At 37.7% G+C, this 12524-nt stretch overlaps 2 protein-coding genes across 2 annotated transcripts; both read left to right on the top strand.

Moving 5' to 3' along the window:
* Positions 1 to 69: 69 nt before the first annotated feature.
* On the top strand, positions 70 to 8346 carry LOC119690893 (neuroglian-like). Its single transcript, XM_048622285.1, has 10 exons — positions 70 to 186; positions 504 to 681; positions 5141 to 5614; positions 5789 to 5881; positions 6174 to 6361; positions 6592 to 6867; positions 7088 to 7215; positions 7672 to 7822; positions 7966 to 7994; positions 8191 to 8346. The coding sequence occupies exons 1-10, from the start codon at positions 120 to 122 to the stop codon at positions 8344 to 8346; spliced, it is 1740 nt and encodes a 579-aa protein (XP_048478242.1). The 5' UTR covers positions 70 to 119.
* LOC105390898 (tyrosine-protein kinase receptor Tie-1-like) lies at positions 8172 to 12127 on the top strand. The gene is made up of 6 exons (XM_048622284.1): positions 8172 to 8929; positions 9725 to 9876; positions 10427 to 10606; positions 10938 to 11077; positions 11237 to 11378; positions 11924 to 12127. The coding sequence occupies exons 1-6, from the start codon at positions 8788 to 8790 to the stop codon at positions 12125 to 12127; spliced, it is 960 nt and encodes a 319-aa protein (XP_048478241.1). The 5' UTR covers positions 8172 to 8787.
* Positions 12128 to 12524: the final 397 nt, after the last annotated feature.

The raw sequence follows: 12524 nt of genomic DNA, 5'->3' as shown, positions 1-12524 counted from the left end.
CGTGCTATAGGAGAAGAGTAATTCGGAAAACGATTCGGAGCTCAGCTAAACATGCAGTCATCGCCCCGTTATCTGCACAGCTGGAGCCTGGTGTAAATAATTATGAATACTTTTCTAAAATGATTGTTTTATATTTGTTTGCGATCAGCATTTCAGTGACAGGTGCAAATGAAAGCGCAATGGTTTGTGAGTACCGATTAGTTTATTATTATTTCTGTATGAAAGTAGTTTATACCTTTGTTGGAGCACTTTGTTTTGCTATACGTATCTGATATTAATGTGAGAGTAGTAGAAAATATATGGATAGGCATGCTGAAGAAGATATTAGGTACATACACTCGGGCGAAAACCCTGACCCCTCTCAGAGCGACCATGCTACCGTAGCTTAGGCTTCTTTGCCCCATACCTACTGTCATTGGTGTAGTGTCCTGTCCTATAACCAGCAAGTGGAAGTTACTTTATTTTATATTTTTGATATTACTTATAACACTTTTCATTTACAGCTACAATACAAGAAGACATGGTGCCCCCTGTAATAGTTGGACATCCCTCAGAAGTGACTCACCTGGTGACAAGGAGTTCGTTTCCAGAACGCGGTTCCATAGCACCGAACTATATGCGGATGGAATACATATCCACAGCTATTACGATGGTCTGCCGAGCTGAAGGTCCGGATATCCAGTGAGTGTTTTTTTTTTTGCAATCACCTTTATCGTCATCATCATTTCGTAATTTAGTCTACACACACACACGCACTCACGCCTTGTACTACTGTACTCCCTTGCGGGGTAGGCAGAGGTGCATTGCTGCACCCACTTTTCGCCAGAGTGTTATGTTAGTCCCAATGTAATAGGGGGCGGGCCTATTGCCATTTTACGGGCACATCCAAGACCCGAGAACAAATATATCTACTGAATATCTAAATAATTTAGTCTACTGTTGGACATAGGTCTCTCATGATGGCTCTTTACTGTATTTTTGATTATCAGATAGGGTATTTATAATCTGCAAGTATGCTCATCGCTGAATCTCATTATGAAAATGTAGTAAAATGACATTAAGGGCGTCTTGCACAACAAAGTTAAATAAAATTAAATAGTTTGTCATAGGTCTAATTTAATCATAGATTTAATTTGGATTAACTTTGTTGTGCAAGACACCCTATTCTATTCTATTCTATTCTCTGTGGGGGTGTAAGTACCTGCACCTGACTCTCTCGAGTGGAACCTTTGTGCATATCCCCAAGGTCTAAACTGCCTTCCTAAGCTTGGACCATTTCCCACCACGCTGGTCCACTGCGGGTTGGTGGTTTCACATATCTAGATGTGCTAAATCTAGATATGCAGGTTTCCTCACGATGTTTTCCTTCACCGTAAGAACGACGGTATACATTGTACTTAAATTCAGAAAAGAACTCATTGGTACATGTCAGCGCCGGGATTCGAACCCGCATCTCTGGCGTGAGAAGCGGGCGCTTACCCGACTGAGCTACCACCGCTCTTAAGAATATTCTATCTATCTATCTATCTAACATATACTTAAGTAATAAAAGAAAATCTCATCTTATTTTTTTAATTTGTTCGAAAATATTTTTAAGTCTAAATTCCGTCAAATTAATATTCGCATTCAAAAATTAAAATGTTAATCCATTTATTGCTTCACATAAAAAATATTATAACTACAAAGATTCGAAATAGTACTTAAATTAAATATTTTATTGAACTAAATTTACAATTATAAAATAATGAGAGAAGAAGTAAAATAAAAATTAAATAATCCAGTATAAGCCACATATTGCTCAAATGAAATGAATAGTACCTATTTACGGAAATATGCAATACAATAAATACAAATCTTAATATTTAATTCAAGTAATAGAGTTAATACCGCGTAAATATTTCATACCTACGAGTATGTTTAACCATAGTCAAAAACTATAGTAGGTAATTTCATTTAAAAAAAATAATAACATTACGTAATCGTAATATTTAACGATTTTTCTGGTATTAGATTATTTCGATTTTACCTCGTGCAGTCATAAAGAGATATATGCCATAGTTTCGTAACGCTAAAACCGATAATATATTTTTCCCATTTAGTCCATTATCTTATACTAATATCCCATAGAAAAGATAACAATAGGTGTATTTAACCTATTCTTATAAACTCGTATCAAAGTTCAATTACAGATTTGGAGCGATGCTTAGTTTATTCTTTGAATCCATACAACAAAAACATACTTCTCACTCACAAAAATGGTCACCCGCTCAACAGATCGTATTTCGATCCGCCGCGCATGCAGTGAAGAATTTGATGATCGTGCATATTGGGAAATCATGTCATGTCTCGATGCAACATTTAAGCTATAGTTATAACAGGTCTAAATTAAAGTTATTATTTTTGAATTTTATTATGTTTAGGAGATCATTCATTGGTAGTATAAAATAGAAACAGAAATATGCAGTAGTCAAAAATTCAACGCGTGAGATAATTAAATTTAATATATAAAAATTAAAACTGATGATAAAAATACACCTACTTAAGTACAGTTAGATTCAGAGAAACATGACCACCTGTAATTTTTTCACTAAATTAAAATAATGTAATGCCCGAACCATATTGATAAATCGAATATTAAAATATATCTCAACAGTATGATGAAGTTCCAGTATCAACATAAATTTCAACACGTATTATTAAAATGTACATTATCTCGAAAAGACACGTACGCCACTACAGAATATAGATAAATAAATAATAAATATATTGAGTAAACTAATAAAAATAAAACTACGTACCAGATTTAGATTACGAAAAATGATTTTGAAAAATAGTTACTGTTTTAAACCCAGGTACCCATAAATAAAAATTATGACGTTTGGAATGTAAAGAATAAAAATATAATAAATAAATATGTGAAAGTAACTGTGTCTGTCTGTCTGTCTGTCTGTCTGTCTGTCTGTCTGTCTGTTACTCTTTCACGCCAAAACTACTGAACGGATTTGAATGAAATTTGGTATACATACGGTCTGGACCCTGGGAAAGAACATAGGCTACTTTTTATCCCGGAATTCCCACGGGAAAACTTTTTAAGGCGAAGCGAAGCGCGCGGGAACAGCTAGTAATAAATAAATATTAGATATTGTTACGTAAACATAATGGTTTAAAAAGAAAAGAAAATCGTAATAGAAGAAAGATAAGTAAAATATAGAATATAAAGTTTATTTTGCGAGCAAAGACACGGCTAGATGTAGTATTAAAGATCTTTTTGTCGTTCCAAGAAATGATGAATTGGTACGAATCGTCTTGTCGTCGTCGTATGTAGATAAGCGAAGGGTTTAGGTATCGATGTTTAAGTATAAAGATTGTTTAGTACTCTATTGAGACTAGGAATTGACAAGTGTAGTTTAATTGAATGAAGATACATGAATTATGGTGAAAATGGTTATGAGTAAGCTATTATAGAATATTAGGTAACGTTTGATAAGTAAAGTAGCTCTGTACGCGTAAGAGCAATGTATGTTTGAGGATACTTTGGTCTCTAAGACGTTGATAAACAATTGGACTGATCACCCAAGCGATAACAATATTTTATTGGCCGAAGAATTCTAACGGACATGAGTATTATAAAGAGGTAAATATGAGTAAGGGACATACAGAGCGCAATTACCAAGATAATTAGCGATTACGTATGGTCAGAGGACTAAAATAGATAAAAAAGTAAATAGCAAAGTCATCGAAGGTACATATGGTAGGGTACAACAAGGTGTCACGTCCTTATTTCTGATCATAGTGTGGTCGAGAACCCTCCGTGAAGAATTTTGGAATTGCCTAAGAGTAGAGCTAGTTTAAATGTGCCCTTGTAATATTTATGGAATATGTGTTTTATATTATAATTATTATAGAGTCGACTCTCGTTGTTTTGCGTACCCTACAGATAAATATATAAATAAATAATGAAGACCAGCGCTGGCTCACCAAAGAGTGGAAATAATTATATGTACCTTTCGTAAATGTATTTGTGTGAAATGAAATAAAAGTATAAATAAATAATAAAAAGATGACTTTGAAAATAAAAGAATATGAATGATGAAATATATACGCAAAATAAATAAAATATAGTAAATGTCAAAAGAAGTATTTAAAAAAGGAAATATGTATAGGAAGAAACATTATAATGATTTGAATTAATAACATACGTCAGTTTAATATATAAAAAAGAAGATAAGATAAAGATTTAATCATAATGTAGTAAATAAATCATATAAACTAATAATTTACATTTAAATATATTTACAAGTACAATCAAGGACAAATCCTTCTATAATCCTTAGATAATTTTGAATTTTAGTTGGACACAACTTGTGTTAAATGAGTATATACGGAGTTTTAATAATATTGAAACTAAATAACTTGAAATAATTAATATAAATACTTATTGAAATTTTAATATTATATCTAAAAATATGTTTGGAGTATATATACTTAAAATGTTTTAGGGGTACCTATAAATGGATTTACTTATTATACCTATACAGCTATACAGAAGTAATAAAAATAAAAGTTTTTTTTAAAAATAATCAATACATTTATGTTTGGGTAATCAATTATCAACAAGCGAGTCGTCAACAATGCGTCAACAGTACGTTATAAGTAGTTTTAAGTTAAACAAAAGTATAATCATTCGTGTATTTTTAAGAATATGATATTTCAACTGATTTCATATGATTATTACTTAATTCATTCAACATGATGAATATCAAATAATAATAACAGTAATAACATACATAATGTTAAATATTCTTCATTTATTGGTTTTTCATTTAACATTACTTTATGTTAAAATAATATGTTTAGTTTTAACCAAAGTATAATTTACTGTATAATAATTTTGGCTATACCTAGGTAATTATTGCTATGTATCAAAGTGGAATTGCACTTATTTTTTAAATATGAATATTGTACTAAAGTGTGTACTACAAATATAACTTACTTGTGAAATTGTGTGTGTGTTCAAGACACCCTAACTGATGAACCTGCGGTATATGAATTTTATTATACCTCATAATACTTAGTTATGCACTGCCAGGCAAAGTCGGTTCTTATTTTTTTTTTGTATTCTGTTTTCATATTTTTGTAGATACAGCTGGAAGAAAGATGACAAGCCAGTAAATACGAGTGGATCTCGCATCACCCTGACTTCTACCGGAGACCTCGTCATCACGGCACCCAGCGAGCAGGACTCAGGAGCTTATCAGTGCTTCGCAACAAACGACCTAGGAACGGCGGCTTCAACTATGGGTCTTCTCAAACACGTCTGGATAGGACTACCCTTGCCGAACCCCCAATGGATAACACACGTTAACGTCACCCACGGTGATCCATTAAAGCTACAGTGTCCGCAAGTGAAAGGTTTCCCTGAACCAAGCTATGTTTGGGACAAGTCTGATGATGAAAGAGTGACACAAGGACCTACAGGGGAGTTGTGGCTTTCTTATGTGAATGATGAAGAGGTGAAAGGTAATCAGATAACTTGCTATGCCCGAACTACTTATATTCGGGAGAATGTGCAGACTTTTGCTGTCGCTGTCAAAGAAGATGAGTCAATTAACGTGTACGTATCCAGACCATACTACCTATTTGCCTATAATACGTGCCTGTTTCACAATGCTTGAATAAAGTCACATAATAATGTAAGAGTTGTTAAAAAATATATGTTTAAAAATGGAATGTTCCTTTCTAATAAGTCACCAAGTTTTTCGAAAATAATTTTCGTTTTTTTTTACAGGAGAATAACAAAACCTGTTAAATTATATGTCACAGAGAAACTTGAAGTCGTAAGCGGTGATACGGCTACAATTTATTGTATTTTCGGAGGACGGTAAGTACTTCACTAAGAGACTTCAGACACTTCCATTCTTCTCTGTCTATGGCCAGTAAGCAGTTTAGCTCTGGCCACGACTAAGCTTAACTCTTAATGAACAATAAATCAGCAAATCACAGGCATCACTACGCTGAATTCCATACGCAAGTTCTGATTGTGTGAAAACGACAGTAAAAGAACCCAATGAGAACAATAGAATATTATAAAATAATATAAAATTTGCATATACCTATGAATACTTTTGTACGGTCTATTATTGTTATAATTACGTATGCAACATTGCTTTCAGTTCAAAAGTATCCTGGTCAAGAAAAGGGCAACCTATATCACAAGACCCCGAAGTATCTATAAGTTACAATGGTCGTGTCCTGACGATAGCCCGAGTGTCAGCAGCTGACGCGGGGGTCCGCTCGTGCGGGGTGCGGAGAAAGAATAACAGAACTTCAGTCTTTGTCGATACGGAGATTATAGTAAATGGTAGATATGAAAATGATTCTGTAAGAACAGTTATTTCATGTATGTCAGTGACTATGTCTCAGAGCGATAAAGAATTAATAAAGCTATGGTGATATGAATCCCACGGACGAACATCAAGAAAAAAAAGTAGGATCACCAAAGCCGATATCTTCGTCTTATGTAACTGCAATGTATCGTGTGTTTGATTGGTGTTGTTTATGAAATTATCAAAATTGTGTGTTTAATTTCAGACAAACCAAGATTAAAATCCAAACCCAAAAGCATGACATTGCCAGTGGGAAAAACAATAAACATTACTTGCAATGCTACAGGAAAACCACAACCGAGAATTTCTTGGTTTTTCAATGGAAAGCTTCTGGGAAAGTTCGAGAAAGGCACCAGTGCTTATGAAATAGATAATGATTGGCTCATTATTTCTGCTGCTGGTTATAATAATACGGGGAACTATGCGTGCACGGCCGTCAACAAAGTTGGGACTGATTATCACAACTTCTACATACTAGTAAGTAAGTAATATTATAATTGGACTTATGGTCCATTTTGAATTGATTGTTCTGAAATTTCAATCTAGGTCTTGCGTTTAAAAATAATGGTATCATGTTATCAAAGAGAATATCCAAAGATTTTGTTATTACGTAAATACGTTCAAATTAATTCACTTATTTAAAAATAATACTTTAAATACTTAATAATGCATTTTTATTTATTTAAAGCTGTTTTTTTCAGCGCAAGCCACTGCAGCCTCTCTCGTGCTTACTATCGTGAGCGGCGTTGTCTGTGCGCTCATGATACTGATCATCGCCTATATTTCTTGTATTTGGCTAAAGAATAGAAGAGGAAAATCCTCGCCCACAGTAAGTAATTTGTAAACTTCTCACGGGCTCATTTACACAATAATCCTCACTGGTTTATTCTGCGTTTTTATTTTTCATCATGGATCTTTATCAAAGAACCCTACAGTACTCTTCCACAATGCCTTCCTCATCCATCATCCAGCTGGTTACATGTCTCAGATGCTTTCGTTTATTTACTGCTATGGGTGTGCCACACTCCACACTACACTGATCTCACCACATAATATCACAAAACAACAATTCCATAACATGACTTAATTTTTTATAACCACGTTAAAAACCACAAAAAGCTTTTCATTCTCCCCGCATTTCTTAATTAATTCATCTTTATCTTCGGGTACCATTTCTTATCAGAGATCGTCATTATTTATTTATAAAATACATATTATTATTATATAACAACATTCTATCAAATACGCCTTCTGACTATAACACATAATATTTTCTGACTACCAGGAAGACATAATGTTGAACCGCGTGTTGCCAATAACTCTGTACTTCGCGGACGCGTGGCAGTTCAACCGCGGGCGCGCGCTGCTGCTGGACCGCCTCGGACACGGACACTTCGGCCGAGTGTACTCCGCCGAGGCTGTATTTAAAGGGAAACGTTAGTAAATACAGTCATGTGCAATGAAAAAGTTCCACTTACAAAAGCCACCGCGAAATGGCATTTTAAAATTTCAAAGCTTTGTTTGCGTTTTTACTTTGTTTATATGCAGATGAACTGTTAAATGATCTTCAATATTGCAGACGGCGGCGTCATTAAGCTAGCTTTACATGCAAGTACACGGATCGCCTTTTTCTGTCAACCAGGTGTTCGCGAGCCCGCTACAAAACAAAAGAAAGGCGATCCATTTACGTTACGCTAATATGTGTAGTGACCTTTAGGAGCAATTTGGTGCTATCACAGTGACAACTGTAACTTTTTCATTGCCCGTGAGCATATTTTGTACTTTTTCAATAAAATTCTACCAGGAAGACATAATGTTGAACCGCGTGTTGCCAATAACTTGGTACTTCGCGGACGCGTGGCAGTTCAACCGCGGGCGCGCGCTGCTGCTGGACCGCCTCGGACACGGACACTTCGGCCGAGTGTACTCCGCCGAGGCTGTGTTTAAAGGAAAACGTTAGTAAATACACCCGTGTGCAATGAAAAAGTTTCACATACTTCAATATTGCAGACGGCGTCATTAAGCTAGCCTTTTCCGATTACAGTCACAGATGCACACACATACTTGCATACGTTACGGATACGGATCGCCTTTTTACCCGACTACGGCGAAGCAACAAGGAGGGTTACGATGTCAACCAGGCGTTAGCGAGCCCACGACAAAACAAAAGAAAGACGATCCGTTTACGTTACGCTTATTACTATCATAGCAGTGACAACTGCAACTTTTTCATTGCCCGTGAGCACCCGTGAGCTTAATATTTTGTACTTTTTCAATAAAAATCAAAGTACTTACCTACTTTTATATTGTGGGAGGCGTCATTAAGCTTGCATTCGGTGCTATTGTCACTGGAACTTTTTCTTTGGCATTTTTCACTGCTCTATTCTACCAGGAAGACATAATGTTGAACCGCGTGTTGCCAATAACTTGGTACTTCGCGGACGCGTGGCAGTTCAACCGCGGGCGCGCGCTGCTGCTGGACCGCCTCGGACACGGACACTTCGGCCGAGTGTACTCCGCTGAGGCTGTGTTTAAAGGGAAACGTTAGTTAATATAATATATACTTTTAATAGGATGTAGAGGAAGGAATTTGCAGACTATTGAACCCTTGAATTATATATACATATAATCCCTGCGAGATAGGATTCGTAATGAAGAAATCCGCAGGAGAACTAAAGTTACCGACATAGCCAAAAGGATTAGCACGCTGAAATGGCAATGGGCTGGCCACGTAGCCCGCAGAGCCGACGACCGCTGGAGTAGAAAGGTTCTGGAGTGGAGACCCCGTGTCGGCAAACGGCGTGTCGGTCGCCCCCCAACCCGTTGGTCTGATGATCTGCGGAAGGTAGCGGGAAGCCGCTGGATGCAGATGGCGGGTGACCGTTTGGGGTGGCGATCGTTAGGAGAGGCCTATGTCCAACAGTGGACTACGGAAGGCTGAGAGAGAGAGAGAGAGAGATAATCAAAGCTAGAACCATGTAATGCCTTATAAGTTAAAGTCCCATTTCTTTACATCCGTGTCGATTAGGATCCGGGGGCAAGAAAAGAGCGCCCCCATGTGACTTATCAAGTTACTTTATACGTCTGGTGCACAGGTTCTATTCTGACTAATTATTATTATTGGACAAACGTTATCGGACAATCGTTATTGGACAAACATAATTGGACAAACGCGTCAAACTGATGATGATGATGATGATGTCTTCCAAGCCGATACGGCTACAGCGACTGCTAGTGGAGATTTAGGCTTCGTTGTGTGTCCGGATGTGGCTTATGTAGCCAATCTTGGCGGTAAATGTAATAACACGCTAAATTTGCGATGTACAAAATTCTTCCAGACGGCAAAACGCGGCACCAAGTGGCAGTGAAGACGGTGATGGCGGACGCCCCGGCGAGCGCGGTCACCGACCTCGTGCATGAGATGGAGATCATGAAGAGGCTCGGGCAGCACCCGCATGTCGTGCAGCTGATAGGATGCTGTACTGATACGGTACGAATGGACAGGCTGATTCTTACGTACTTACCTGCAGGTTCAGCGACCCGACGTGAATCTTGGCCTCAGACACAAGAAGTCGCCACTGATAGATGTTAGCCAATCCTTGGAATTTATTAACATGTAGTTATCAGTCTGCCCCCGGATTTTAAGCTATGAGTGGGTGTTAGTGACTGCACCTAGCTCACTCGAATATTTACCTTTCTGTGTTTCCCCGTAAGTTCTTAATTTATTTATTTATTTATTTATTGCTTTCATATTCTTGAACCATTTCCCACCGCACTATGGACCACTGTGAATTGTCTGTTATGGTTATGTAGGTTTCCTCATTTCCGCATTTTACCGAGTTACAGAAATGATCTTTTAGCTTATGTCGGCATTAAATATATGTCTGCCTCTTTCTCTCCGTATACTTTCAAATGATAAGGCAGCATACATTACACAATACATTTAAGGTTAACAATAGCTTAAAGTTAATTTGTGCAACTGGATAATACTGGAAAACAATGACTTTTAAAATCATCTAATGAAGACACCAATATTCCAGTCACCAATCTTCTTGATAATGGAGTTGCTGAAAGAGACACTACATGAGTACCTGCGCCGGGTGCATTCTCTGAAGTACTACGAGCTGCCGGCTGACCACGAGCAGAGAGCCTCGTCGCAGCAGCTGCTGAGCTACGGCCGCCAGGTGGCCTTGGGGATGAAGTATGTTAGCGGGCAGGGGGTGAGGTTCTAGAATATTCCATATAGGCTTGTCTATTCTTTGATAGGGTCCCGGTAGGGAAGAAAAACACGCATGGCGTCATGCTCTCTCCCATGAATACACATGAAGAAGTTTTTGCGCTGAAGTCCTCCTTAGTATGTGAATAGCTATATTATTGGGGTCAGTTTTTATTTGGACTCTTATGCTTCTCTTTTAAACCACTGCTTCCTACTCATTACAGTTACACAATAATGTACCTAGAGATAGGCAGAAACGCCATGGCAGCGACGCCAAAAAAGTTTTACCTATCTCTACATTACATAGGTAAACAACTATATTGGTTCTGTTTCAGATTATCCACAGAGACCTGGCTTGTAGAAATGTGCTGTTGTCCGAAGATGGTGTCTGCAAGATCGGGGACTTCGGTCTGTCCCGTGACGTGAATAAAGAAGACATTTACGTGCGACAGACTAACATGGCGTTACCAATTAGGTTGGTTGAACTGATATGCGATTCTTTTGAAGTAGATATTAAATGATCATTTATAATAAGAATTGGCTCTATTTATGCTCAGCATGTTAGCAATAAAACAACTCAAACTCTGCCCTACAAATATATTTTTTTCTTAAAAAATCCGACGGCTTTTTTCAGGTGGATGGCTCCAGAGTCGCTGACTGTTGGAGAGACGAGTGTCAAGTCAGATGTTTGGAGCTTCGGAGTGCTGCTGTGGGAACTATCCACTCTGGGCGCCACCCCCTACCCTGGCAAGAGTGTTGATAAGGCACGACAAATGGTAATTTTGGAATTGAACTATATGTAGGTGGTGTTGAATATATGATTAAATTGAATTCGAGGATTTCCCTGAAGGACCACATGAGAAATCAGGAAATTCGTATTTTACAACCCTAAATAGGTAGTCAGTAGTCGCCGGATGAGGAAGTGCCAAGGACTATGTCCAGTATACCAACAACCTACCTAAATAATTATGGGCTGAAAATTATTATTGGAACTAACTGCAACAAGCTTGGGCTTAAAAGGTGTACGTCCTGCTCAACTAGTGCACACATAAGAAAAAGTCCTGAAAGTACAACTTATAAATCTTTAATATTTTTACGGTGCCATATATGGCTGTACATAACTTACTTTTCACTTTCATCATCATCACAACTATTCACAACCCATCACATCCCCGCTGCTGCGGCACGGGTCTCCCTTCCAATAAAGGAAGAGTTTTAGGCCTAGTCCACCACGCTGGCATAGTGCAGGTTGGTGGACCTTTCACATTTTTTTTATAGTGACTAGCTATACAGGACATTCTTAAAAGATTTCCACTTCCAGATCAGTTCCGGCCAGCACATGGAACGTCCGACCAGCTGTCTCCCAGACCTGTACTCTGTGATGCAGCAGTGCTGGAGGCTGGCCCCGGAGGAGAGAGCAGACTTCTGCGCATGCGCCGCCCGCCTGGATCAACTGCTGGAGAATAATACGGATTATTTGCTTCTGGAAGATGTGCCGGCCGAGTATTTTGCTGATTTGAAATAGACTGTGGGTAGAGTTTGTGCAAGTTGGGAATTGCGTAATGGTTGGGTTTCCTGATATTACTTTATGTACACTCACGAGCAATGAGAAAGTTCCATGGACATATGGATCGTCAATGGCAGGTGGAACTTTTTCATTGCTCGTGAATTTTTATATGGGTATACAATAAATACACTTTAACTGTCAGTTTCACAGTTGAGAACGTCAAGATAAGTAGAGTTTGAGTATGGAATGCAGCTCTGTGATTGGCTGAATTATCGTTGAGTCGGTCCTAAGTTCATGCTTAGGTAGATTTACTCAAATGTGAAACTGAGCCTAAGACTAGCTAGTCGTCTACAAATAAATGTGTAAATGTGTAAAACCCAGTTTTACAATATTCATCATCATAATCATCATCGTC

The sequence above is a fragment of the Plutella xylostella genome, chromosome 7, assembly GCF_932276165.1.
Source record: "Plutella xylostella chromosome 7, ilPluXylo3.1, whole genome shotgun sequence".
Taxonomy (NCBI): Eukaryota; Metazoa; Arthropoda; class Insecta; order Lepidoptera; family Plutellidae; genus Plutella; species Plutella xylostella.
Note: the sequence above shows the minus strand (reverse complement) of the source record. Positions and strands in the feature narration are given on the sequence as shown.